This window comes from Eleutherodactylus coqui, chromosome 4, assembly GCF_035609145.1.
Source record: "Eleutherodactylus coqui strain aEleCoq1 chromosome 4, aEleCoq1.hap1, whole genome shotgun sequence".
Classification (NCBI taxonomy): Eukaryota; Metazoa; Chordata; class Amphibia; order Anura; family Eleutherodactylidae; genus Eleutherodactylus; species Eleutherodactylus coqui.
This window is the reverse complement of record NC_089840.1, coordinates 64261493-64289307: the sequence shown is the minus strand read 5'-3', so window position 1 is coordinate 64289307 and position 27815 is coordinate 64261493. Positions and strand designations below refer to the sequence as shown.

The window sequence follows — 27815 nt, the reverse complement described above, 5'->3', positions numbered from 1 at the left end:
TGAGAAGAGTCTAAAGGAGATTTACAAGAGGACCTATTATGAGGGGATCAATGTAGATTTTATTTTAAAAATCATTAGCCCTGAAAAAAAAATGTTTATTTGAAACATAAAAGTAAAAGAGACATTAAAAAGGCTTTTTATGGCACACAGAATATGTAAATGACCCAACTCACCATAGGAGTTGAGTCTGAACTTTGTGTTCTGTAACTTCTAGAAATTTTCAGTAAAACCAAATTTTCAGTACAGATTTTCCCTCTTTAAATGTGGAGGTGAAATCCACACCAAAATCCATGTTACCTGTGGAGTAATGGATGATGTCGGCCTTGGCTGACACTATATTGAATTCCACCGTCTTGACATATTCACAGCAACAGGAGCTGGATCTAAGAAGAGCTCGTATGACTTTACAACTTTTAAGAACTGGGTGAAGTGTCAACAAACTTTTTAAATGGCTGCAGATGTGTTAAAATATTGTAAATAACTCATCCTAGGAAGATGTCAAGAATTGTTTTGGTAAACAGGGGGTGCACAGTCAAACAAGCTGCAGCCAAATGCAATACTGGTGCTCCAACCAATGTACCTGAATGCACAACTTGTCGTTCCTTAGTAGAGATTGACTATAGCGGCAGCCGCCCAGTTGAAATACCGTTGCTTTAAAAGAAGCAAAAAGACAAGACTCCAGTGGACAAAAGAGTTTTAAATTTGTATCACTGAACAGTGGGGAAATAACACATGGCCTGAGCAGATGACTCCATATGACTGTTGCACCATGCTCATGAGAGGGTCCGAATTTGGCACAAGAAGTATGAATCGATGACTCCTTCCTGTTAGGTGTAAAGAACATATCAGTACCTCAAACTGCAAGAAAGGGCTCATGTCCTTTAACTTCCACACTGTACAATCCCAGCACACAAGAGCACTATAGCACAAGTGCCATAGTATGGGGTCAGCATATGAGAGCTTGCGACTTCTACTAAAATAACACCGTTTGCAGCTTTTATCGATCATTAATAAACCAAGGGTTAATGTAGCAGACATCGCTTGCTTAGTGAATGTGTGGTAGGCGAGAGCCCACATTCTGGCCCCGCAAGGTGCCGTGGGAGTTTACGAGAGGGTGCTGCTGCATGCCAGATCGCACAACCCATAAAATCGGATGACTCCTGCAGGAAATAACATTACTTACATACTTTTTTAAAAGTCTACCGCCATCTATTTACAAAAGTTTTATTTTATTTTATTTTGGTGGAATCTAAATTATGACCTCGTTCTGATGACGGGTCCTCTTTAACCATAGCATTCAGGAGACCCATAGACTATAAATGCCCAGTTGGCCTATGCCTGGTAACTAGGGCGGGGAGGGGGGGGGGAGGTAAAATTTCTGGAAAGCTTAAAATTCGCTAACGATATTTAGATATACAACTCTACATTGTGATTTCAACCAAAACAAAAAGATCAAGTTATTTTCCCTGAGACAAACCCTTCTATCTTACCATGCTGACTTATGAACCACTGCAATGATCTGTAAAAGGCATGCCATACTTAGAGTAAACATGCTTGGCCGTAGCACTCTGGGGCCTCAGTTACCGTAGATGGCCATGCTGCGGATGTAAATCCCAGGTCTCCAATGACCAGAATAAAGAGCATCAAGGCTTTTACGATGCCACACGTTGGGGTTATTAGACTTGCATTCAAACCAGGAATTTGGGACGCTATCTGAACCCTGAAACGAGGCCTTCAGGCCGGAGTCTCACAAGCAGTTCATGGTGCATATTTTTCAGCCAAATCTTGGAGTGGCTCCTGAAAGGGAAATCTGTTGCTGGAGGAGAGATTGAGTTCTTCCATCAGCTATGAACTATTCAGGATGGAGTTCATAGCAGCACAGTGGGCCTTGTAAGCTCCACGACTGTTAGGGTGCGTTCACACGTTCCGGAAACGCAGCAAAACCGCAGGTTAGAGTTACAGTATAGTTACAGAAGATAATCTGTAGCGTTGTTCTTCTGACCACGATTTGCTTTAATCCCAATCACTTAAATAGTAAACATTTTCGCTTTTTTTTTTTCTAATAACTTATGCGTCCCCTTCGCCGTCACTAATGTAGAGGGTGCTCAGAAAACCCCTTTAAGCACGGACTTAACATCGTACATTCCAAAAAAAAGTCTTAAAGAAGCAAGACACATATCAGGATAAATACCCGCTAGGTCAGACATCATGTTAGAGGTGAAAGTGGTCTTGGTCCAATACTAAGTATCTCACAAGCTTCCATCACCCTCCATGATGAATCAGCTGGATTTACAAGATTCATTCTACACTCATAAAATAAATACAATTCAGTGCCCTTTGCTCTTCAAGAATTAAATGAAAGACATACAGAACATAAGCATTCAGTCCGTTTTGTTGGGATCCTTGCTTAGCTTGTATTCCTTGGCAATTTTTAACAAAGACAGCAATATGGGGACAGCCATGGGCAAGAACAGAGGGATATAAACTGCGAATTTCTGATCGTCTGGAAAGTACAGAAGGTGAAGTAATGAGGGGTCAAAGAAAGCTTTCTCCGAAGACGTAATGGCTTCTTTGCTTGCTTTGAAGGCGTTCTCCAACCTGCCAGCTTCCAACTCAGACAGTGCAATCTGAACAGAGGAGACGGAGTTGTATACCTGCAGAGAAAGACACTTGTTACAGGCTGGGCAATTACATGTATCGATGAGATATAAAGAAATGGAAGACGTAGAGTACAGCTCTATGGAAATAGGCAGGAGGCAAAACATTAACAGCACAAAAGGAGGTGGATAAAATGTTGTGCAGGTATATTAGTGACAGAAAGAAGGAAAACTGTGGAAGGATACATGTAGAAATGGAGAAAGTAACTGTATTGATGGGGATCTGGCCGTCTCGCCACACTTGTATCGTTACTTTTGTTCAGTATTTTCAGAGGGCGGCCTTCAGAATCACTATATGCTCGGCCATGGCATTGCTTCTATTTGTAAGGGTAGAAAAATCCAGCGTTTTTGGAGGCTGATGTTGTAGGTGAACTTGCTTGCTTAATAACGCAATAAATCCAGATGGTGCCCACCACAGAGCTCTTACAGAACTCTAATCTGCGATTGCTGCACCTCTAAGGCTGCACGTCCACAGACGGGCCAGATTCTGTGGGCAAGAGCCCACGGCAGAATCCCACCCTGCCCACGGCAAGAGGACATAACTTAGCTGCTCAGATCCTCTGTGTGACTGTGCCGGTCTTCCATTTTCTCCACTGCGCATGTGGGCGGGCGGGGAGGTCCTCCCCCCCCAATGATGCATCTGCCTGTCTACACAGGCTGCAAGACTGCAAATGTGCTAAGGTGACGTCACTCACTTGTTCAAACAAGAATCTGCTCATCTAAGGAGCCATAAGTGAAACTACACAGAAGGCACATTTAAACTGAAAGATGATCACTCAAAAATAGCTCAACGACAGTTTTGAGCGATTATCTTTGCATAAACTTTTAAGTAGCTAATTAGCTACTAAAGAGTTAAAGGGGTTGTCCGGCCAGAAACATTAGGTCTCATTACTTCTGTTTGCCCATTTCCATGCACTTTGTAATATACATTGTGCATGGAAAATGAAGCAAACAGAAGTTTTGGACTTACCTGAAGGGGTGCCCCCCCCCCCCGTGTTGACCCTCGGTCGTCCCAGGTTACGACAAGAAATCGTCTGCATTTCTTGTCGGGCCGGCAGCAGCTCTCGTCGGCGCGGGAACGCGTCTCTTCCCCTCCGCGCATGCGCAGTCCTTCGTTCTTCCGCCGGGACCGCGCTCTTTCCCTAATCTTTGCAGGGGACGCGCGCCGCCGGTCGGCGCATGCGCAGTACACCCACTTCCTGGTTTCATATACCAGAGCGGAGTGAGTGTCTGCCTGCCGCTGCTGCTTGGAGAAGAGCCAAGGAGACACCATCGGGACTTTAAAAGTAAGTGGAAGGGGAGAAGGGGAGAAATGTTGGAAATGTGAGCAATGTGAGGAAGGGGAGGAAGGGGACAAATGTGAGAAATGTGAGGAAGGGGACAAATGTGAGAAATGTGAGGAAGGGGACAAATGTGAGAAATGTGAGGAAGGGGACAAATGTGAGAAATGTGAGGAAGGGGACAAATGTGAGAAATGTGAGGAAGGGGACAAATGTGAGAAAGGGGACAAATGTGAGAAATGTGAGGAAGGGGACAAATGTGAGAAATGTGAGGAAGGGGACAAATGTGAGAAATGTGAGGAAGGGGACAAATGTGAGAAATGTGAGGAAGGGGACAAATGTGAGAAATGTGAGGAAGGGGACAAATGTGAGAAATGTGAGGGAGGGGACAAATGTGAGAAATGTGAGGAAGGGGACAAATGTAAAAGCCTGCATAGGAGTGCGTTACAATACGCACTCCTATTCAGACGGCCGCGGTTTGGCGGCGCGAAATGTCGCGCGGCAAACAAACCGCTGCATGTACTATTTCTGTGTGGGGCTCGCAGAGCCTCGCACAGAAACGTCACTCACCCGGCCGGCGGCTCCAGTCTGCGCATGCGCCGGCTGCCCGGCAGCCGGCACATGAAAGAGCCGAGGCCGCCGGTGAGTACGCGCTCCTGCCTACATGTGCTGGGGTCGGGTCCGGCGGCGAGAATTCTCGCCGCCGGATCGGACCCGCTCCTCTGTTGCCGCCTACCTTGATAACGTCGGTCAGTAGATCATGTGACCGACGTCATCGGGAGCGCGCACGTCGGAGCATATACTGTGGTGCACCATGGGAGAAGTCCCGCGGTGCACCATAGAAGAAGACCCCCGGCGCCATCTTTGAAGAGAAGTCTTACAAAGAAGATAAAACGCTAGTTCAGGTAAGCGGAAAGGGCTACTTTAATGGGGGTTTAGTGTGTATTATATTCGATTGTATTTGCAGGTTGTATCTCCAAAAAAAAAAATTAACTGCATCTGGCGGACATCTCCTTTAAATGCAGGCGGCGCGAGACACCGCTGATAACAGCAGCTGCTTTGTATATGCAAACAGCTGCTTTGCTCTCGGAGCTATCACCGAGAGCTCCATGCAGGATACCAGCTGAAAGAATGCTATAGCTGGTATCCCGCTGAGAACTCAGTGTGCGGCGCTGATAAGGCTCATCCCTGACTTTAAGCTTGCTAAAAGTCAATGATGAACGAATAGTGCATGACGGCCGCCCGTTTAGACACAACGATTATTGCTCAAAAGATGGGCCTTTAGATACTGGCTAATGTATGCATATTTTTCTTCTCTCTCGCTTGTTATTTCACATTCTGATTGGTCGTCTCATTGAAAGTATAACTTTTTTTCTATAAGCAAACAGAGCTGGGGATGATTCCTCGGACTCAATTATGTGCTTCCCGTCTATGTGTGTAATTCTGTCTCCTGGCCGGTGAATCCCTTGAGCCTTAACAACTTCTCCTTTGGGGTAAAAAGTAGAGATGAGCGAACGTACTCGTCCGAGCTTGATATTCGTGCGAATATTAGGGTGTTCGGGATGCTCGTTACTCGTAACGAGTACCACGCGGTGTTCCGGTTACTTTCAGTTTCCTCTCTGAGACGTTAGCGCGCTTTTCTGGCCAATTGAAAGACAGGGAAGGCATTACAACTTCCCCCTGTGACGTTCAAGCCCTATACCACCCCCCTGCTGTGAGTGGCTGGGGCGATCAGATGTCACCCGAGTATAAAAATCGGCCCCTCCCGCGGCTCGCCTCAGATGCCTTGTGACTTAGCTGAGGGAAAGTGCTGCTGCTGGTGCTGCTGTAGGGAGAGCGTTAGGAGTCAGTGTAGGCTTCAAGAACCCCAACGGCCCTTCTCAGGGCCACATCTACTAGTGTGCAGTACTGTGTTAGCACAGTATTTTTATTTTTTTTTGTCCAAAATTGGATCTGCAGAGCATTGCGCCCAGCAATAGGGACAGAAGTGGGGGTTAGGCAGGGAGAGTGTTAGGAGTTAGTGTAGGCTTCAAGAACCCCAACGGTCCTTTCTACGGCCACTTCTATCCGTGTGCAGTACTGTGCAGGCTGCTGTTAGCAGTGTTGCATATTTTTTTTTTTTCCTCAAAACCGGCTGTGCAGAGCATTGCACCCGGCATTAATACTACAGGGATAGAATTGTGTAGGCAGGGCCAGAAGACATACATTATTCATTGAATACACGCAGTGGGGTCTTCCCTTTGCTAAAAAGGAAAAAAATTATATTTGGCCAGCCTGTGTCAGTCCTAAGGTCTGCGTGTACGTGTGTGCTGCGTGTACAACGTACAAAAATCAGACGCAACCAGCTACGCTTTACTGCAGCCTAGCGCCATTGTCTTTCCTGACTGGCAAATACCTGCTCTGCTAGTTAATTTCTCTGCTACACTATACTTGTGTGACACTTTTTGAGGGCCACACCACAGATATTAAACTTCTTGTTTTTCATTGAATACACGCAGTGGGGTCTTCCCTAAGCTAAAAAGGAAAAAAATTATATTTGGCCTGCCTGTGTCAGTCCTAAGGTCTCCGTGTACGTGTGTGCTGCGTGGACAACGTACAAAAATCAGACGCAGCCAGCTACGCTTTACTGCAGCCTTGCGCCAATTTCTTTCCTGCCTGGGAAATCAAATCACTGGTAATACAGCATGCTGAGGGGTAGGGGTAGGCCTAGAGGATGTGGACGCGGCCGAGGACGCGGAGGGCCAAGTGAGGGTGTGGGCACAGGCCGAGCCAGTGCGGTGGCCAGGGGTAGAGGCAGGGCCAGACCGAATAATCCACCAACTGTTTCCCAAAGCGCCCCCTCGCGCCATGCCACCCTGCAGAGGTCAAGGTGCTCTACGGTGTGGCAGTTTTTCACAGAGACGCCTGACGACCGACGAACAGTGGTGTGCAACCTTTGTCGCGCCAAGATCAGCTGGGGAGGCACCACCAACAGCATGCGCAGACATATGATGGCCAAGCACCCCACAAGGTGGGACGATGCCCGTTCAGCGCCTCCGGTTTGCACCACTGCCTCTCCCCCTGTGCCCCAACCTGCCACTGAGATCCAACCCCCCTCTGAGGACACAGGCACTACCGTCTCCTGGCCTGCACCCACACCCTCACCTCCGCTGTCCTCGGCCCCATCCAGCAATGTCTCTCAGCGCAGCGTCCAGACGTCGCTAGTGCCACAGTTTGAGCGCAAGCGCAACTACGACGCCACGCACCCGCACACTCAAGCGTTAAACGTGCACATTGCAAAATTGATCAGCCTAGAGATGCTGCCGTATAGGCTTGTGGAAACGGAGGCTTTCAAAAGCATGATGGCGGCGGCTGCCCCGCGCTACTCGGTTCCCAGTCGCCACTACTTTTCCCGATGTGCCGTCCCAGCCCTGCACGACCACGTCTCCCGCAACACTGTACGCGCCCTCACCAACGCGGTTACTGCCAAGGTCCACTTAACAACGGACACGTGGACAAGCACAGGCGGGCAGGGCCACTATATCTCCCTGACAGCACATTGGGTGAATTTAGTGGAGTCTGGGACCGCTCACGTCCTACCCACCCCCAGAATTGCGGGCCACAGCTCGGTGGTGGTATCTGCGGCGGTGTATGCTTCCTCCACTAAAGCACCTTCCTCCTCCTCCTCCAACGCAACCTCTGTCTCGCAATCAAGATGTGTCAGCAGCACGTCGCCAGCAGTCGGTGTCACGCGGCGTGGCAGCACAGCGGTGGGCAAGCGTCAGCAGGCCGTGCTGAAACTACTCAGCTTAGGAGAGAAGAGGCACACAGCCCACGAACTGCTGCAGGGTCTGACAGAGCAGACCGACCACTGGCTTGCGCCGCTGAGCCTCCAACCGGGCATGGTCGTGTGTGACAACGGCCGTAAGCTGGTGGCGGCTCTGCAGCTCGGCAGCCTCACGCACGTGCCATGCCTGGCCCATGTCTTTAATTTGGTGGTTCAGCGCTTTCTGAAAAGCTACCCCCACTTGTCATACCTGCTCGGAAAGGTGCGCCAGCTCTGCGCACATTTCCGCAAATCCCACACGCACGCTGCCACCCTGCGGACACTGCAACATAGGTTTAATCTGCCAGTGCACCAACTGCTGTGCGACGTGCCCACACAGTGGAACTCTACGCTCCACATGTTGGCCAGGCTCTATGAGCAGCGTAGAGCTATAGTGGAATACCAACTCCAACTTGCGCGGCGCAGTGGGAGTCAGCCTCCTCAATTATTTACAGAAGAGTGGCCCTGGTTGGCAGCCATCTGCCAGGTCCTTGGAAAATTTGAGGAGTCTACCCAGGTGGTGAGCAGCGATGCTGCAATCATTAGCGTCACCATTCCTCTGCTATGCATCTTGAGAAGTTCCCTGCAAAGCATAAAGGCAGACGCTTTGCGCTCGGAAACAGAGCCGGGGGAAGACAGTATGTCGCTGGATAGTCAGAGCACCCGCCTGTCTATATCTCAGCGCGTTGAGGAGGAGGAGGAGCATGAGGAGGATGAGGAGGAGGGGGAAGAGACAGCTTGGCCCACTGGTGAGGGCACACATGCTGCTGGGCTGTCATCCTTTCAGCGTGTATGGCCTGAGGAGGAGGAAGAGGAGGAGGAGGATCCTGAAAGTGATCTTCCTAGTGAAGACAGCCATGTGTTGCGTACAGGTACCCTGGCACACATGGCTGACTTCATGTTAGGATGCCTTTCTCGTGACCCTCGCGTTACACGCATTCTGGCCACTACGGATTACTGGGTGTACACACTGCTCGACCCACGCTATAAGGAGAACCTTCCCACTCTCATTCCCGAAGAGGAAAGGGGTTCGAGAGTGTTGCTATACCACAGGGCGCTGGTGGACAAACTGATGGTAAACTTCCCATCCGACAGCGCTAGTGGCAGAAGGCGCAGTTCCAAGGGCCAGGTAGCAGGGGAGGCGCAGAGATCAGGCAGCATGTACAGCGCAGGCAGGGGAACATTCTCCAAGGCCTTTGCCAGCTTTATGGCTCCCCAGCAAGACTGTGTCACCGCTCCCCAGTCAAGGCTGAGTCGGCGGGAGCACTGTAAAAGGATGGTGAGGGAGTACGTAGCCGATCGCACGACCGTCCTCCGTGACGCCTCTGCCCCCTACAACTACTGGGTGTCGAAGCTGGACACGTGGCCTGAGCTCGCGCTGGATGCCCTGGAGGTGCTTGCTTGCCCTGCGGCTAGCGTCTTGTCAGAGAGGGTGTTTAGTGTGGCTGGGGGAATCATCACGGATAAGCGTACCCACCTGTCAACCGACAGTGCCGACAGGCTTACACTCATCAAGATGAACAAAGCCTGGATTTCCCCAGACTTCTCTTCTCCACCAGCGGACAGCAGCGATACGTAAGCAATACGTAGGCTGCACCCGCGGATGGAAGCTACGTTCTCTCTCACCATCCAAAACGGGGACATTTCTGCTTCATCAATCTGTGTATAATATTCATCCTCCTCCTCCTGCTCCTCCTCCTGAAACCTCACGTAATCACGCTGAACAGGCAATTTTTCTTAGGGCCACAAGACTTACTCATAATTTTTCTAAACAATCTTTATATGTTTCAATGCTCTTAAAAGCGTTGAAACTTTAACTTGAACCAATTTTTCGTTAAACTGGGCTGCCTCCAGGCCTAGTTACCACTTAAGCCACATTAACCAAAGCGATTAATGGGTTTCACCTGCCCTCTTGGCTGGCCATGGCCAATTTTTTGGACGTACATTAGTACTGTTGATACAGCAATTTTTGTGGGCCCTCGCCTACAGTGTAATCAAATGAATTTTTAGCCCACCTGCATTACAGCTGACGTTACATCCGCTGTGTTGGGCAATGCAATGGGATATTTTTGTGTATCGCCGGTGGGTTCCAGGGAGCCACCCATGCTGTAGGTGCACACGGAGTTTAACCTACATGTGTCCACTTGTAAAGAACCCCAGTCTGACTGGGGCATGCAGTGTGGGCCGAAGCCCACCTGCATTAAGCACGACATTACTACCTCAGCTGTGTTGGGCACTGCAATGAGATATTTTTGTGTACCGCCGGTGGGTTCCAGGGAGCCACCCATGCTGTAGGTGCACACGGAGTTTAACCTACATGTGTCCACTTGTAAAGAACCCCAGTCTGACTGGGGCATGCAGTGTGGGCCGAAGCCCACCTGTATTAAGCACGACATTACTACCTCAGCTGTGTTGGGCAATGCAATGGGATATTTCTATGTACCGCCGGTGGCTTCCTGGCACCCACCCATGCTGTGGGTCCACAGGGAATTATAAATGCATCTGTTTCCACTTGTAAAGAACCCCAGTCTGACTGGGGCATGCAGTGTGGGCCGAAGCCCACCTGCATTAAGCACGACATTACTACCTCAGCTGTGTTGGGCAATGCAATGGGATATTTTTATGTACCGCCGGTGGGTTCCAGGGAGCCACCCATGCTGTGGGTCCACAGGGACTTCACAATAGGGAGTTGTACCTGCCTGTGTCTATGAATTAAAAACCGCGGTCGGACTGGGGCATGCAGACACCTTGACAGAATGAATAGTGTGTGGCACATAGGTTCCCCATTGCTATGCCCACGTGTGCAGCTCCTGATGGCGGTGGCACAGGATTCTATTTCTCATTGTGGGCTATTGCCCCGCCACTTTTAAAGAGGGTCGCTGCCTAGCCGTGCCAACCTCTGCAGTGTGTGCCTGCGGTTCCTCCTCATGGCAGACGCACTTCTAAATAGACATGAGGATGGTGAGGCATTACGGCAGCTGAAGGCTGCGCAGGGACAGTTTGGTGTGCGCTGTGGGGGGGAGGGGGGGCGGTTGGGCAGCATGTAAGCCAGGAGAAGTGGCAGTGGAGTGTCATGCAGGCGGTGATTGTGCTTTGTTGGAGGTAGTGTGGTGCTTAGCTAAGGTATGCCATGCTAATGAGGGCTTTTCAGAAGTAAAAGTTTTTGGGAGGGGGGGGGCCCCACTCTTGCCGCTATTGTGGCTTAATAGTGGGACCTGTGAACTTGAGATGCAGCCCAACATGTAGCCCCTCGCCTGCCCTATCCGTTGCTGTGTCGTTCCCATCACTTTCTTGAATTGCCCAGATTTTCACACAAGGAAACCTTAGCGAGCATCGGCGATATACAAAAATGCTCGGGTCGCCCATTGACTTCAATGGGGTTCGTTACTCGAAACGAACCCTCGAGCATCGCGAAAAGTTCGTCCCGAATAACGAGCACCCGAGCATTTTGGTGCTCACTCATCTCTAGTAAAAAGGTAACACTTACATGCAGAATCAGTAAGCAAATCTAGGTAGAGTTGCTGCATAAATGTAACTGTCCTTTCTAGCTTTACCTTGACTAAATCATTGCACAATGTACTCATTTGGTAAACCAAATGAGTAAGAACTGCCAATAATTCCCTTTTCCCCATTGATTTCATTGGGTTTTAAAAAAAAAGTAAACTGAAAGATTTCAGTTTGCTTCTATTCCATCAGGTTACCGGTTTTTAGACAGTCCAGTCAGCAGAGTTAGGCTTCAGTTTTCTTTTTGACGGCACAGATAACGGAATGACAGCAAACTGAAAACTTTCCATCTTTTACAAAGCCCATTGAAATCAATGAGAAAAAGAACAGAACAGTTTAACTCAGCTTTAAGTCTGTCTCTCTGCCCCAAAAATAGAACAGACAGATGGAAAGTCTAAACGCTGGTGTTAAGGAACCCAAAGTAGGCCATTTTTTAAAACTTTTGTAGTCATTTTCCATACTGCTTATGATCAGAATATCCCATTTATGGTCTTAAAGGGGCTCTCCTACAAAATTAAGTTCCTCGTGGTTCCCAAAAAAAAACACAGCAATGGTCACACATATTCACCGCCACTCCATTAATTTCAATACGACTGTCAGAGGCAGCCCAGTTCAACCAACAGTTCCATCTCAATGATCGCAGCTGCAGTGTACATGCGTGAGCACCGCTCCGCTCATTCAGGGACCTTTGGGAATTTTATTTCATGGGACAACCCCTTTAAAAAGGCAAAAGATACCCTAAATAACGGAGGGCGCACCTCTGAGGCCACATTATCATTGATCACTATGTTTCCAATCTGATCCAGAAGCTGCGCCAAAGAGGTCAATGTGGTGGTGACTGTAGCAATGTTTTCCACAGCTCTGGTCCAAAGTAATTTATCCAGTTCCCAGTCTGTCAGTCCTTCATTCCCCGGATTTTCCAGCTGATAGCTCTCAGACACGTAAGCCTTTGATATGCCCAACAGCAATCTGGGGAGAAATATGAAAAATAAAGGAAAGAGAATGAAAAATTGTTTTCTGAATTTTCCTCGAAATGCATCAAGTAAAAAGGAAGACAGATGTGACTAATAGACTGTATTACCGCAACTGTGTCAGGAAAACCTCCATCACTTTCACCATATCAATGTCAACATGCACCGGAAATTTCAAGTCTTCTGGATGTCCATAATCCACATTATACACCTGAAAATCAAGTGAGACTTTAGTAAAAAGAGATTTTCAAACAGTGACAAGAGAAGAAGACATACAGTTAACCCTTTGCAATCCAAATTTGTATTCAGGGTTTCCTACGGGGTTTTCTCTTTCTGCCATTATACAATTGTGCCGCCTGTTGGCTGGAGCCAGTACTGGAGAGGCCCCCGACAGCAGAGCAGCCAGTAATATACAGTAAGAATACCCTGCCGGACGTCTTCCGACATCGGAGCTGTAGAGCCTTCAATCAGAATGTCTTTAGACGTCAGACAGTGGATTGGAAAGGGTTAAAGGAAACCCATTGGTCACTTTATGCTGCACTCACTGGGGATGCCTCAAGAATATTCGGAGCTGCACCTTCCTTCCCCCATGAGTGACAGATTGCTAGAAAGAGCGTGTCTGTCAACTTTATGCTGCTCTCATCCTAGAAGAGTTGTACCAGAAAGTTCAAGAATGCATTCACATGGGGCGGCTTGGCAGCAGTAAAAAACACACCAAAAACTACATGCGCTTTTACAGCAAGACGTCGTTTCAAAAAGCGGTTTTCAATTAATTGACCTCAACGGGTGAAGCACATGATTTTTTTAGGTTTTAGGGTAAAAATGCAGACATGTTTTTGATGGGTAACTAACATGTGCATCAAAAACGAGGAACGCCACGTGGTGGGAACGCATTCTAAAATGAGGGAACAAAAGTCACAAATGTTTAATTCTCCTTGTACAACATAGGAACTTACCATGATACCCCCCCAGCGGGGGCTGTGAAATGCATTAGAGGAGACTCTCTTCCCATCTTTATCATGGATGTACAGAGGAGAATGAAAATATTCTGGGACATACAGCAAGAAATTCAGCACCGGGTATAGCGAGGCAGCACTGGAACCTAACAAATCCACAGAAAAGTAGAAAAAAGGAACACGTGAAACACACTGGAAATAACATTTACAGTGAGAATATTGGCAGCCGACATCTAAAGACCCCAAAACCTCTTCAATAACTTTATCATCATCTCACAGGTGTTTCCACCAGCTCCCTCATACACATGAATGTTCAGCTTAGACGAAGGTCATTATGTCTAGGGAGGTAAGCTGCAACCAACCAGCTCTTACGCCGGTTTATCTCCTGGAGAACAGAAGGATTAGATGTTGAAATTCAATGTCCCCCATCCATCTTTCCCCCAATATCATCTGTTTGGGGGCAGCTCAGCTTTTCCCTAACACATTAAAGTCATCCAGCCTCGCAGTTATTGGTGGGTTCAGACCACTAATGTGTATGGGGGAGCTTTAGACATGTCAACTCAATGTCATTTCCATACATTAGTGGCATTGAGTTGAGGTACAAAGTTTTTTTATTACTATACAATATGAATGTCAAGCACAATATTAATTTGCTATTATTGAAATGCTATCTGAACCAAGCAGGAATTGAACCAGTAACCTTCAGGTCGTGAGCTAAAGCTTAGGACTGCATTTCTGCTGACACACAGTGTTAAGGTCCGAGGTCCGTAAGAGGAGTACCCAGCTTGCTCAAGCTTGTTCAAGGTTGGCTCAGCCTTCCGAGGTCGATAAAATGAGTACCCAGCTTGCGGGGGAGTAAAAGAGGCCTGGGGAAGGCAATGGCAAACCACCTGGCAAAAACAGTCAGCCAAGAAAATGTCACGATGTGACGTCACCCTAGGAGTCAGTCATAACTCAGTGCGTGCACCAGGGGACTTTACCTTACTATTGAAAGGCAGTGATCCATGAGCCCCTTAAGAACGCAGTCCTTTTTTCTACTTTTCTTGCGATTTTTGGTTGCACTTTCAAAAGATCTTAACTCTTATTTTTCTCTCAACGTAGCTGTCTGAAGGCTTGTCTTGCTTTTTTACAGTAAGAGCTGTATTTTCAGGGGTATTATTTAATGTGCCACATAACGTACTAAACAACGTACTAAAAAAAACCCTCTAATTCTCCATCTTTGAAGGGTTCGGTTTTTATTGCATACACATTGTGGCAAAAATGACAGAATAGCTATTCTATAGGTCAGTACGATTGTAAGAATACCAAATTTATTTGTTTTGGTTTTTTTGCATGACTACTTAAAAAGGAAATAAAGAAAAAAAATGATATATATATAATTATAAATTGTTTTTTTTCATTATTATTTTTTTCGGTCAGCATCTTCTGACTGCTATCACTTTTTTCATCTATCCACCGATGGTGCTGTGTGAGGGCTTGTTTTTTGCAGGATGATCTGTAGTTTCTATCGGTATAATTCTTGAGTGCATAAAACTTTTTGATTGTTTTCTATTAAGTGTTTTCTTGGAGTCGGGGTGACCAAAGAAGAAAAAAAAAAACAGCTCTGACATTGTGCATTATATTTTTTCTGATGAGGTCAACTGTACGGGATTAGTAATGCATTATTTTGATAGATCAAACTTATGGACGAAGCAATATCAAATATGTTTTTTAGGTGGTTTTTATTTTTGTTTTATTCTAGATTAGGAATTAAAAAAAAAAAGAAAGAACAACTTAATATCCTTTTTTTTGCAATAATAAAAACAACATTTTCCCCCATTTATTTATACTTTTGTTTTTTAACACCTTAAAGAGACTAAAACTTGCAAATGTTTGATCGCTCATACAGTCTAATACAATACCATAGTATTGCATTATGCTGCATTCTGACAGGCACATCGTGATAGGCAGCATTTACAGCAGGCTTTAAACGGTTAACAGCTACAATCAGCGTTCAACACCGATTGTGGCTGTTGCGGGCATGTGTCAGCTGATAATGACAGCCGAGACCTATGGTGTATGGAGCGGGATCAGCTCCCAATCCATACAAACTACTGCCAAGAGTGCGTACATGTATGCGCTTTAGAGTGAAGGGGTTAATAAGCTTGTAGCCTTTGTCTGCTAATGGTATCAAAAGGACACTGCAGCAGATTTCAGTTTACATACATCCCTTGCATCAAAAGTAGGATAATTGTTCTTACCAAGCCTGGCCTCTACAGGGTTAATGACGTGAGGCAGGTTGTGGGCATTCAGAACATAGCTTGAAGTTTCCTTCACAAAGCGAGGATTGACACCCAGGATGGCGTAATACAAGATCTAAAACATAAAGAAGCTAAAGTTTTTATCAGTTGCACTTTAATGAGTCACAAAAATACATTTCAGATCACGTAACATAAATTCGACATGTCGCAACCACTGATTAGGATCTGCGAAAACAGGAGGAAAATATAAAACCACAGCTATCTATAAACTGTGGAACAGATAGGAGTCTAACCACCACATTATGTAAGCAATGCCAAGGCCTGTACTAGCAAAGATTGCCGAACCGCGCTCCCTGAGACGTCATCGGCCCTCCGCTATCATACTGGTGTATGGGCCCATGATCGGTATTGTAAACGATAATGCATTGCAGTATGGAGAAACTGTAATGCATCATCATAGTGATCAGAGCTTTCATGGTAAAAACTGTGTAAAAAAAACAAAAAACAAAACTCAACTACACTTTTTTGCGCACTTTCCCCTCTGTATTAAAAAAAACAAAACCACACCACATATTTAGTATCATTATATCCATAATGACCTGTACAACAGATTCAACACTCTATTTATCATCCACTGCAAAATCCCTAAATCAGTGGTGGTGAACCTGCGGCACACGTGCCAAAGGCAGCACGCAGAGCCCTTCCTGCTGGCACGCGCTGGCGGCCGCTCACCACGGCCGTGAATAATGGCCGCGTGCTGCAGCTCACCTGCCGGTATTCACTCAGTGGCGCTGCTAGCAGCACTGATGCCATACGCACACTGTGACATCAGTGTGCAACCAGGATCCTCCTCCCCCCTCCCCTGACTTCTCTTCCTTGGCTCTGCAAGAGCAGAGGGGAGGAGGCGCCTGGCAGCACACACTGATGTCGGTGTGCACCTGAGATTTAGCGCCAGCAGCAGCGCCGAGCAGAGCAGCAGCGGTGCTTTGACGAAGAGTAGGGGGTAATTATGAGTCACACGGGGCACTATTACTACTGGGGCAGATATAGGGGATGCTATTAGTAATAGTGTTTCCTATATCAGCCCCAGTAGTAATAGCATTACTATTGAGGCCACTGTGTAGGTCACTATTACTACTGGGGCCGCTGTGGGGTGTCACTATTACCGCTGGGGCCGCTCTGGGGGGGGGGGGGGGTCACTATTACTGCTAGGGCCTCTCTGGGGATCACTATTACTACTGGGGCCGCTCTGGGGGGGGGGGGGGGTCCCTATTACTACTCGGGTATGTTTACACGTGGCGGAAATGCTGCAGAATGTCCTCAGCGGAAATTTCGGTGGCAAATTCTGCAGCATCTCAGCATCCAAAGAGCAGTCAAAATCTGCACGCTGTCTATTTTGAAACAACCCAGGTAAAATCATACGTTGTGATAAGCCCCGCCCCCTGACATGTTGGCACTATATACAAGTGGGTTTTGGGTTCTCTGTCTCTAAAAGATTTGCCATCACTGCCCTAGAAGAAAGAAGAAAAAAAAACTAAAAAAAACACAGGCAAAAGTTTTATTTTGTTCGTTTTACCTCCCAAAAAACACAATCAAGTGTTCAAAAAAGCCGTATGTACCCCAAAATGGTACAAATAAAAAACTACAGCTCGTTACACAAAAAACAAGCCCTTACAGAGCTCAGTCCACGGAAAAAAAAATTATGGGATGTTGAATGCAACGATGTAAAAAAAAAATATATATAAATTACTTCCAATAAAAAAAGCTGGTATTTTACTGTACAAAAGTGAAAAAACATAAAAAGAATAACAGAAAAATAAATAATTATTTAACAATACCACAATAATAATCTAATATAAAAAAGCTACGGGCTTTTTCTCGCACCACACTTTGACCCCTTTGCGTGACCTTTGGTGAATGATTTCGGTGCCATTAGAATTGTGGCATCCTCTCCACTGCCGTAAAACCATAACATTTTAGTTTGAGTGACCCGTCGGGCCAGGTCAAACTTCCTATGTTAAAGGGGTTGTCCCGCGAAACAAAGTTGGGGTATACACTTCTGTATGGCCATATTAATGCACTTTGTAATGTACATTGTCCATTAATTATGAGCCATACAGAAGTTATTCACTTACCTGCTCCGTTGCTAGCGTCCTCGTCTCCATGGTGCCGTCTAATTTTCAGCGTCTAATCGCCCGATTAGACGCGCTTGCGCAGTCCGGTCTTCTTCCTTTCTGAATGGGGCCGCTCGTGCCGGAGAGCGGCTCCTCGTAGCTCCGCCCCGTCACGTGTGCCGATTCCAGCCAATCAGGAGGCTGGAATCGGCAATGGACCGCACGGTGCACCGCATGGTGCACCGTGGGTGAAGATCCCGGCGGCCATCTTACTTAGGTAAGTAAGAGGTCGCCAGAGCGCGGGGATTCGGGTAAGTACTGGCCGTTTTTGTTTTTTTTATTCCTGCATCGGGTTTGTCTCGCGCCGAACGGGGGGGGCTATTGAAAAAAAAAAAAACCCGTTTCGGCGCGGGACAACCCCTTTAAGTCTAGCGGCGCTGTTGTTCTTCAGCCAGTACCACCGTTACGGAGAGTCCTGAGCATTGCTGAGCGACGTCCATATCAAGTTGATATAAAGACCTGTGCTTATCAGTTTGATTGTTGCCATGTCCCCAAAACGTGGAAGACCAAGACGTGAACAATTCAAGCCGAATCCTCAGCTTTACAATGTAATCACAAGCGAATGCGTGTCTCCAGTAGGTCAACATCGCGCCATACTAAGGCTCATACTCTGGGATCCATGGACAACATTGGCCAGCATTGCAAGGCCCGCACGTTCGAGCTGAAGGGAGCCGTGACCTCTACAGGCGAACATCGGGGCAATCTAGTAATAATCATTTTGGTATCATTGTAATCGTACTAACCCAAACTGTCAAGTTACACCTGGTGGATTTTAATGCAGATCCGCATCGATACCGCAGCATAATTTGCCTTGTGAATCCTGGACAGATACGCCCCAAAACCACATCAAAATCCGCACCATTTTCATGCGGACCCGCAACAGACTTCATGCTTTTAGCTGAGAGGGTGGAACCTGGTGTGGATTTTGTTGAGGATCACAGAGTGTGTAAGTGTGCGTTCAGACACCTACCTGAGAGTCAACAGAGAAGTTAGCAACTGGCTGCAGCTTATCCAGGAAGGGCTGGATATACCGGTCGGAGGCAGAGCTTATGTTCCAGTTCAGATCATGGGATTTGGGGTCCGGATTCAGTAAGGTAAAAGTGATCTCATAGCCTGGAAGAGAACAAGAGAATGTCATATACCCAGTAGAAGGGTCAATAGTAAAGAATACAACGCAGGGTGTACAAGCAGTGATGCATCACAGTTTGTCTGTACCCGGACTGGACTTGAATGCTCTTCTGCTGTGCTCAAAGTCGTCCTTATTGAACCTGTCGGTGGAGATCCGGTCAGACAGTGCGGCAGTGATGGCTTCTTCTGTAAAGGACATGGTCTGAATGACACGCTCCAGTGTACTGGACAACGTACGGCGAATTTCTTCAGTACCGAGGGATGGATCCAAAGTAAGCTTCACTAAGGATCTTCGATGTTTGCCAACATAGACGCTGACCCCCTGGGGAAAAAAAAAAAAAAAAGTTTACTGTACACCAAGTTTGCCAGTGGAAATGAATGCAACAACCCCGGCCGGAAAATATAAGGGAGAAGAAGCTGCAATCTTAAAACAGGTATTCCCATTTGTGACATCTACAGGGTGCGCCATAAAACTCCGATAGGTGCAGATCCCACCTCTCTCTCGAGTTCAGACGCTGTATGCGGTGACCAAGATAACGGAAACCGCTAAATAGTCTTTACTACACCGTCTCCTTATCTCCCATAGAAGTCAATGGGAGTTATGGAAACAGCGCAGCTTGCTGTGATATGCCGTTTGCATAACGCCCATTGACTTCTATGGAAGTTATGGAAACCATACAGGCAAGCCGCACGTGACTGCTGCCATCCTCCTGCCACCTTTTTTCTAGCAGTGTTCCCATTACAATCCACTGTCAAATCTGCAAGTTGTGCATACAAATTACGCTGCAGATTTTACCCTGTGCATGCAGGGCATTTGGAAAAACCACACCAATTTGCAACACTATGATAATCCAGCAACTCATGTAGCGCCTGCCACTTAGTAAAAAATAACCGCTGCATATACCACACATGCAATGCTGATAGCAAATGAGTCAGTTCCTGTTTTTGTGGCCAAAATTGCACCAAACACTTCCTGGTGCTGAGAAATGGAATAGAAAACAAGGTTGAGAAAAAGATGATATCTCACAACCTGAGTCGTTATCTCATGACTTCTGAGAAATGTTGCAAATATAATATAAGCAAGCATTGCGTTGCTATGTATGAGATCCGATATACATTAACAACATGTACAGATGCGCTGGGGCACTGAATCTTTAGGATTAATGTCCGACAGTAACTTCTCCTTGCCTTCTCCAAAAGGACCAATAGACCAAGCCAAATGTGCTTGCTATTGGTGGAAACAAACCATACATTCTAAAATTGCAACAAAAGTTGGGACTCTGTAAAATGTATAGAAATGTTAAGAAAAAAAAAAAAAAAGAATGCAACGATTATCTCACATAACCCGATTTTATCCATAACTAAAAGATATACCCGTTGCGATTTTATGAATAGAAGTTCTGGAATATACAAAGTGGGCCACAAAGGGGAGAGGAAGGGGGGGGGGGTGGCTTGTCATGAGAATACCACACAGATTTGTTAAAATATGTATATGGTCACTTCAAATACAGGAAGCGTGCAGCATTGGGGTACATTCACATACGGCCGTAACATAGCTTTTTTTTTTGCAAAGATTACCATGAAACTGTGGGAAAATGCCGCAATTTTGCAGTAATTGCACACAAAAAAAGGATTTGAAAGCAATGTGTGAATCTTCCCTTACATTTCTCCCAGCTGTAAATGTAACACAAGGGCACAGAAGTACTCCACACCAAGACTGTCTCTTTGTAGTAACTCTCTGGACTCTCCCACCTTTACTAGAGAACACTTAGTGGTTGCAGGTGCGGACATTACCTGGGGGAAAAGATGCGTGGTCTCTGGTATAATAAACAGTGACAGAGACCCCTGGATTCCTTTAATTTGCCGTTGGAGAGCACTGTCCGCCTCTGGAAGACAAGATGGACACAAATAAGAAAGTTTTAGATTCACATATCTGAATAAACCCACTTATTGGCTTATCCTCATCATTAACCCGTTTAGGACCAAGCACTGTAAATTTACGGGGCCTGGTCCTGGGCTTAAAGTCCAGCCATATGTAACATTACAGCGGAGATTTAAAGGGGTCGTCCCGCGCCGAAACGGGTTTTTTTTTTTTTCAACATCCCCCCCCCCCCCCCCCGTTCGGCGCGAGACAACCCCGATGCAGGGGTTAAACAAGAACACCGGACAGCGCTTACCTGAATCCCCGCGCTCCGGTGACTTCTTACTTACCTGCTGAAGATGGCCGCCGGGATCTTCTCCCTCGGTGGACCGCAGGGCTTCTGTGCGGTCCATTGCCGATTCCAGCCTCCTGATTGGCTGGAATCGGCACGTGACGGGGCGGAGCTACACGGAGCTACACGGAGCCCCATTGAGAAAAGAAGAAGACCCGGACTGCGCAAGCGCGTCTAATTTGGCCATTAGACGCTGAAAATTGGACGGGCTCCATGGAAACGAGGACGCCAGCAACGGAACAGGTAAGTGAAAAACTTCTTATAACTTCTGTATGGCTCATAATTAATGCACAATGTACATTACAAAGTGCATTAATATGGCCATACAGAAGTGTATAGACCCACTTTGTTTCACGGGACAACCCCTTTAAGGTGCAAAAGAGCCTGGTGCTTAAGGGGTTAAAGGCCTAAATAAGAGAACAAAAGAAACCCACATATGGATACAAAGAAACAGAACTACTTTGACCGGGCCTCCCATATAAGTGCCCCCCAACAAGCCCTATTGATCCGAAACATTGTTGCATTACTTCTGGGGGACTTTCTGCATGTTGCAGGTTCACTGAGCGATAAATATTGCTGTCTGTGACAAATGGTTCTTCATTTGAAGCTTTTATGGGAGGACAACATGACTGAATACAAGGGGTGGACTGTGCAACTGTTACCAGTTTGATTGGGGTAGCTTGATACGCCAGTGTAACGCAGCAGGAAATGATGGCAGCATGTTCTGAAGAGCCAGATAATGATGGATTTCATAGTTCATCTCTCATAGCAGCGAGCACGGATATGCTCTCAGCATTTTACAAGAATGCACCATCCTGTATGCAAAATCTAAATGTGCTGCCCTCTAGTGTCAACTTTTGAAAACAATAGAGACACCACTGTCAAGTTCTAAACCAGTGGAAAGAAATGCGGTGCACATAATGTAACGCTGAAAGCAAGCGCCAACATACCAATTTCCCCCGGACCGGCTGATGGATATTAGTATCAGCACATCTGTATAAAGCAAGAATGGATTTTTCTTCAGAATTTCAATTTTTTGCATTACTGTACGCTGGAGCACATGGAAAATGATGGCTCAGCTAAGGACCAAGAATCATTTTTATTTCCATTACTAGTCTGCATTATAAAAGCAGAACATTTCCGGACCCCACAGATGACCTGCACATACAATGCCCACGGTGCGAGGCCAGGGTCTTCCTCAGTAAAATACAAACCAAACGAGCTTATTATAAAGACACAAGAAGGATCCATCCCATATCTCACAGAAGAGAGGAACAATGGGGTAATATTAGGACATCAAGACCATATTGCAATTGCCAAAATATACATAAGGCTACTTTCACATGAGCGGGCGTGGTATCGTGCATTTTACCTGCACATCAGATTATCCTTCAGTGTAAACGTACACATGACTGAACGACGAACAGGGAGTGAATGACACATTGTTTCATGTAAACAGGCAGCCATTTACAACTGCTTGCTTACTGTGAACGGAGGCGGCGGCACGGAACAATTCTCCGGCCCACTCCACCTCCATTCATTCTTCATTCAACAATGCTCGTTCCAGTGTAAAAGCATATGAATTAATATTGCTGGCACTGCCCGTCGGACCTGTTGCCCGAAAAACCGTCCCAGGTAAAAGTACCCTAAATGAAGGATCCTAAATCGAAGAGAGTTATTAAGTACATTCATAAAACCAGATCATGACTATAAACATTACAATTAAAACACAGAAAGAGAATAGGGTGAATGCACACAGGCGGAAATTCCGCTGCGAGATTTCCCGCAGAATTTCCACCCGTGCCCGCTGCCATAGGATTGCATTCGTTTATGCAATCCTATGCCGACAGCCGCAATTTGACCGTGTGAAAACTCGCGCAGTAAACAAATTGCGGCATGTCCCGTTTCTGTACAAGCCTTGCAGAGGCCCGCACAGAAACATCACTGCTGATGGGCTGGCTCTGCTTTGCGCATGTGCGCCAGCCGGAACATCACAGAGCAGAGAGAAGACACCAGAGGAGGTGGTGAGCTGCGGGTCACTGCAGGGGCACGGGTCGCATAGCGCTGCGAGAATTCTCGCAGCGGGATGTGACCCGGCCGTCTACATTCGCCCTTAGTAAGTTAGTTCTCCCGTTAGACATTTCCCACTTGGCTGTACCCTGCTGGACGTTGCACGGGGCTTTAACCTTACCGTCAGCAAACTCAGTCGGTAATGCAGGTATATGAAGGTTACAGAAGGGGTGTATCGGGCAACCTCCACTGATGACCTATTCTCAGGATAGGTCATCAGTGTTTGATCGTCGGTGACCCGTCGTTCAAGATCCCTGACAATCAGCTGATCATCACCCCAGAGTCAGTGCAGCGGGCCAGACGTCATCATCAGTGGTCAGAGCAGTAAGTCGGAGCGCCAGCTTCACTCCCAATGAAATCACTGGGAATGTCACTCTTCTATTACACTTCCTGCTCTTCTTTATGGTCAGGAGAAGATGTCTGGTTGGGACTAGAAGAGCCGGCGCCCCCACTTCCTGCCATGACTGCTGATGATGACATCCCGCTGCACTGACAGTTGGTGGACGGGGATCCCAAGCGATAGGTCCCCATTGATCAACTACTGATGACCTATCCAGAAAGATAGGTCAATCAGATGAAAATGTTTGAAATACGGTATCCCTTTAATCTCAACCTCTAGGCACTCCTAGGGACTCTGGTGCCTAATGGTAACACTGCTTGTAAACTAGTCAACCAATTTTAACCTGAACAGTCAACTGTGTTACTACCGGCTATGGGTTTTCTAATGTGTATGTCTAATGTGGGATACCTGATAATAAGGCCATCCTTCTAATGTAGGGGCCATACACCATACATTATTGTGGGACTACCTTATTGTATTTTTAGCCTATATTGTGCTATAGTCTACAAACACATAAAAAGACAAACAAAAAAAGGAAAGTGTACCCTTTTATACCTGACAAGGTTGGCAATGACAGAAGCTCATCCTCCTCGTAGGTCGTCCTTCTGTACCTGAACTCATAGCGGCAATTAAACATGGTGTGCGCTGCAGAGACAGAAAATAAAACAAGAACTGATTTCAAGTTTGTAGAATTAATTCTGTTGGTTAGATTAAAAATGAGCAACCAAAATCAAAGATTGACCTAATCACATTATGGCCTCCAGCACACTGCTTTAATCTGTGTGGTGCCTGATTAAACATGGACAACACTTGTACACCTCATTAGTCAACGTGGTAAAACACGGACATACAAGATCACGAGAAAAACGCACGGCATGCACTCCTCTAATGTGATCTGCGGTCGAGACTCACCCATTCAAGTCAATGGGAACAAAAAAAACGGACAGCACAGAGACGCCATCTGTATGCAGTCCATTCTTCTTAATAGATATAGTAATTGGGCCCCGTTTCAGTTTCAGATGGGAAAGGTGCATAGCATATGGAAAAAGGGAAAACACAAAAATACAAACACATAGACCGCAAACAGATGCCACATTGAACTCCACGTGGTTTTTTTTTATGCTAGTGCGCACCTACCTTATGTTGATGCAGTTATGTACAGATCTATAGCAAAGGGTGTCTTGATACTTAAAGGAGATGTCCCGCGCCGAAACGGGTTTTTTTTTTTTTTAAACCCCCCCCCCGTTCGGCGCGAGACAACCCCGATGCAGGGGTTAAAAAAACCACCCGCACAGCGCTTACCTGAATCCCGGCGGTCCGGCGTCTTCATACTCACCTGCTGAAGATGGCCGCCGGGATCCTCTGTCTTCGTGGACCGCAGCTCTTCTGTGCGGTCCACTGCCGATTCCAGCCTCCTGATTGGCTGGAATCGGCACGTGACGGGGCGGAGCTACACGGAGCCGCTCTCTGGCACGAGCGGCTCCATAGAAGACTGCTGAAGACCCGGACTGCGCAAGCGCGGCTAATTTGGCCATCGGAGGCCAAAAATTAGTCGGCACCATGGAGACGAGGACGCTAGCAACGGAGCAGGTAAGTAAAAAACTTTTTATAACTTCTGTATGGCTCATAATTAATGCACAATGTACATTACAAAGTGCATTATTATGGCCATACAGAAGTGTATAGACCCACTTGCTGCCTCGGGACAACCCCTTTAACGCATTGAAGGCACAGTTGTAGCAAATTTTAACTTGACTTTTTAATGGTATTCGTGGTGTTAAAGGGGTTTTCCAGAACTTAATTATAGATGACCTATCCTCATGATAGATCAACAATAGCTAATCAGATTCAATGGGAGCTGTGCCTGCAATACCAACCCAGGCCACTGCAGCGTGGACAGAGTCGTCCGCTTCCAGCTATCTGCAATGACAGAGGAATGCTGGACAGTAGACCCCCACCAATCAACCTATCCTGACAATAGGACATGAATAGTTAAGTCCCCTAAAAACCCTTTAAGTGCCACCTTAGAGTTTGCTGCAACTGTGCATTTAGTGTCAACATAACGCTTGCTACATCCGTGCTATTCATCAGTCTCCAACAAGTTAGGTTACTTAGAACGGCTCCAAAATTCCGAAATCTAAGCAAAGTAGTAAAGAGCTCCTACTGGCATCAATACGCGCCGGCAGTGTCATATGACGCTGCCAGCAGAGCGCGTATTCATGCTATACTTCCACTGTGAATAGTGTGACGGCCGGCTTCCATTGACTATAATGGAAACCGGCCGCGCGTATTCCCGCGGTTATTTCACGCTGCAGAATTCCGCAGCGTGTACATTGAGCTATTAGGTTCAACAGACCATAATAGCTGCGGTGAAACTCCGCGGATTTCTGCCACGTTTCCGTAGGCATTAGCGCTTAGTATGATCAGCAACCAGACTGCAAAACTTTACAACAGTAGTCAACACAGCGCCACCCACATGGCTGTGCGAGGTACTGCAACTCAGTCCCATTCAAGTACACAGGATTAGACTCCAGTTCCAGCCTCAGCTATAGGACAACCTCAGTTCCCTCCGTCTGACCACATATTAATGGCTTCTCCTGAGCATTAGCCATCACTATGAAGTGGGACCGGCCACATATATCTTGGACTGGAGATTAGGGTGAAATCTACTCACAGTTTAGCTCCGTCTCCTTTTCCTTTATGTCTGAAGCTGGGATTCTCCTCTGTTGTTCTGCTGTTAATGTTCCTTTAGAAAACACGACTTCAACCGGGACGGTGAGCTGGAGCTGAGAGGGGGAGAGATTGGGATTACTAACACCTCCTTACAAGACCCTACGCTGAGAGGGGGAGAGATTGGGATTACTAACACCTCCTTACAAGACCCTACATGAGAGGGGGAGAGATTGGGATTACTAACACCTCCTTACAAGACCCTACGTGAGAGGGGCAGATATTGGGATTATTAACACCTCCTTACAAGACCCTACGCATGGGTCCCGGACGCAGCAATGTGGGCAGGTGCAATGAAGGTCAGTGAAAATCTCGCATCCGTTTTTCCTGCGATTTCCGTGCATGTGTGCCGCATTCACGCACGCGTCCACTTATAATAATTTTTAAAAATGCACAGTGTGATGCTTTTTCTGAATTTTATGTTTTTAATTTTGTTTTGCTACCATAGCCAAAAACGTCCAGTTCTTGAATAGAGATGAGCGAGCATACTCGGTAAGGCGATATACTCGAGAGAGCATCACCTTTTTCGAGTACCTGCTGGCTCGTCCCTGAAGATTCGAGGGGGCTGCGGGGGTGAGCGGGGGGTTGCAGAGGGGATCGGGAGGGAGAGAGGGATCTCCTCCCCGCTTCCCCTCGCTGCCCCCCCCCCCCCGAATCTTCAGGGACGAGCCAGCAGGTACTCGAAAAAGGTGATGCTCTCTCGAGTATATCGCCTTACCGAGTATGCTCGCTCATCTCTACTCTTGATCATGGACCAAAAATGGGTCCGATAAGCTGTGCGGCCCCCAATCTCCATGCAGACCTAAAGCCGCCTGCACACGGGCGATCCGGATGCCACAGGTGGGGGCCCGCAGCAGGATCTGGCGACCCCATGTACCTTCTGTCATCTGTATTCCGGACGCTCGTCATCGGCCGGGCGCAGTACAGGGTTTTTTTGTCTTTTTTTTACTATTTGTATTTCCCGCACCGTTGCTAGGCGATGACGCGGCACCCATGGCCTGTCCACAATGTTAACTGCGGACAGGCTGCGGGTCGGATGGCCTTCACTGACTTCAACAGAGGCAGTCCGCAGCAAAATAGAAAAATTGCGGAAATCGCAATTTGTTTTCGTGGGCATGAGGGAAAAAGCGATTTTTACATGCTTTCAATGCACGCCATTGGCTGCAGCTGCAGAGTGTGTGAGTCTACAGGTGTGTGTACGTATCTACAGGTGTGTACGTATCTACAGGTGTGTGTGTACGTATCTACAGGTGTGTGTGTACGTATCTACAGGTGTGTGTGTACGTATCTACAGGTGTGTGTGTACGTATCTACAGGTGTGTGGTGGCCACACATGCTCTCACCCGCAGCAGCCCCAGCTGTCTGATGTCGGTGTGCGGCAGGGACGCCCGGTACGTCTCCGTTGTTTTCCACCAAAGCGGCAGCCCGACCACCGCAGCGATTACAGCTATGGACAGCGCCGCCCTCCGGCCGCGGGAGGCCTCTGTGGACGAGAGCGGACATGATGCGGTTATTGCACTGCAGCACTCAGCCGCTTCCCCTCTCATACAACAACCACTCACCCAGCTCAGCCGCCATCATGGGAGGCGCCATGTTTGTTTCTGCTTGTCAAACCAGCCGACAACGGCTCAGGCGCAGACCAATCAGGAGCCACCTAGTGCCTCCGCCCATGGAATAATCACAGGCGGCCATTTTTATGTAGCCAAATCCTTGTGTGTTGTAAAGCGCATGACGTGAAATGACTCCT

General features: G+C 47.2%; 1 protein-coding gene across 1 annotated transcript; it reads right to left on the bottom strand.

Moving 5' to 3' along the window:
• Positions 1-36: 36 nt before the first annotated feature.
• Positions 37-27698, bottom strand: PIGS (phosphatidylinositol glycan anchor biosynthesis class S). The gene is made up of 12 exons (XM_066599601.1): positions 27631-27698; positions 27412-27551; positions 26013-26124; positions 23894-23983; positions 20510-20601; positions 18803-19037; positions 18558-18700; positions 15414-15528; positions 13174-13319; positions 12328-12428; positions 12005-12215; positions 37-2654 (listed from the first exon to the last, which is right to left on the bottom strand). The coding sequence occupies exons 1-12, from the start codon at positions 27659-27661 to the stop codon at positions 2382-2384; spliced, it is 1689 nt and encodes a 562-aa protein (XP_066455698.1). The 5' UTR covers positions 27662-27698; the 3' UTR covers positions 37-2381.
• Positions 27699-27815: the final 117 nt, after the last annotated feature.

Excerpts from the sequence above, each read along its gene's own strand:
- PIGS (XM_066599601.1), bottom strand. The coding sequence starts at position 27,661 with ATGGCGCCTCCCATGATGGCGGCTGAGCTGG. Across the intron at positions 27,552-27,630 it reads CATGATGGCGGCTGAGCTGG|AGGCCTCCCGCGGCCGGAGG; the intron begins GTGAGTGGTTGT and ends TCTCGTCCACAG. Across the intron at positions 19,038-20,509 it reads CCACGCATCTTTTCCCCCAG|GGGGTCAGCGTCTATGTTGG; the intron begins GTAATGTCCGCA and ends TTTTTTCCCCAG.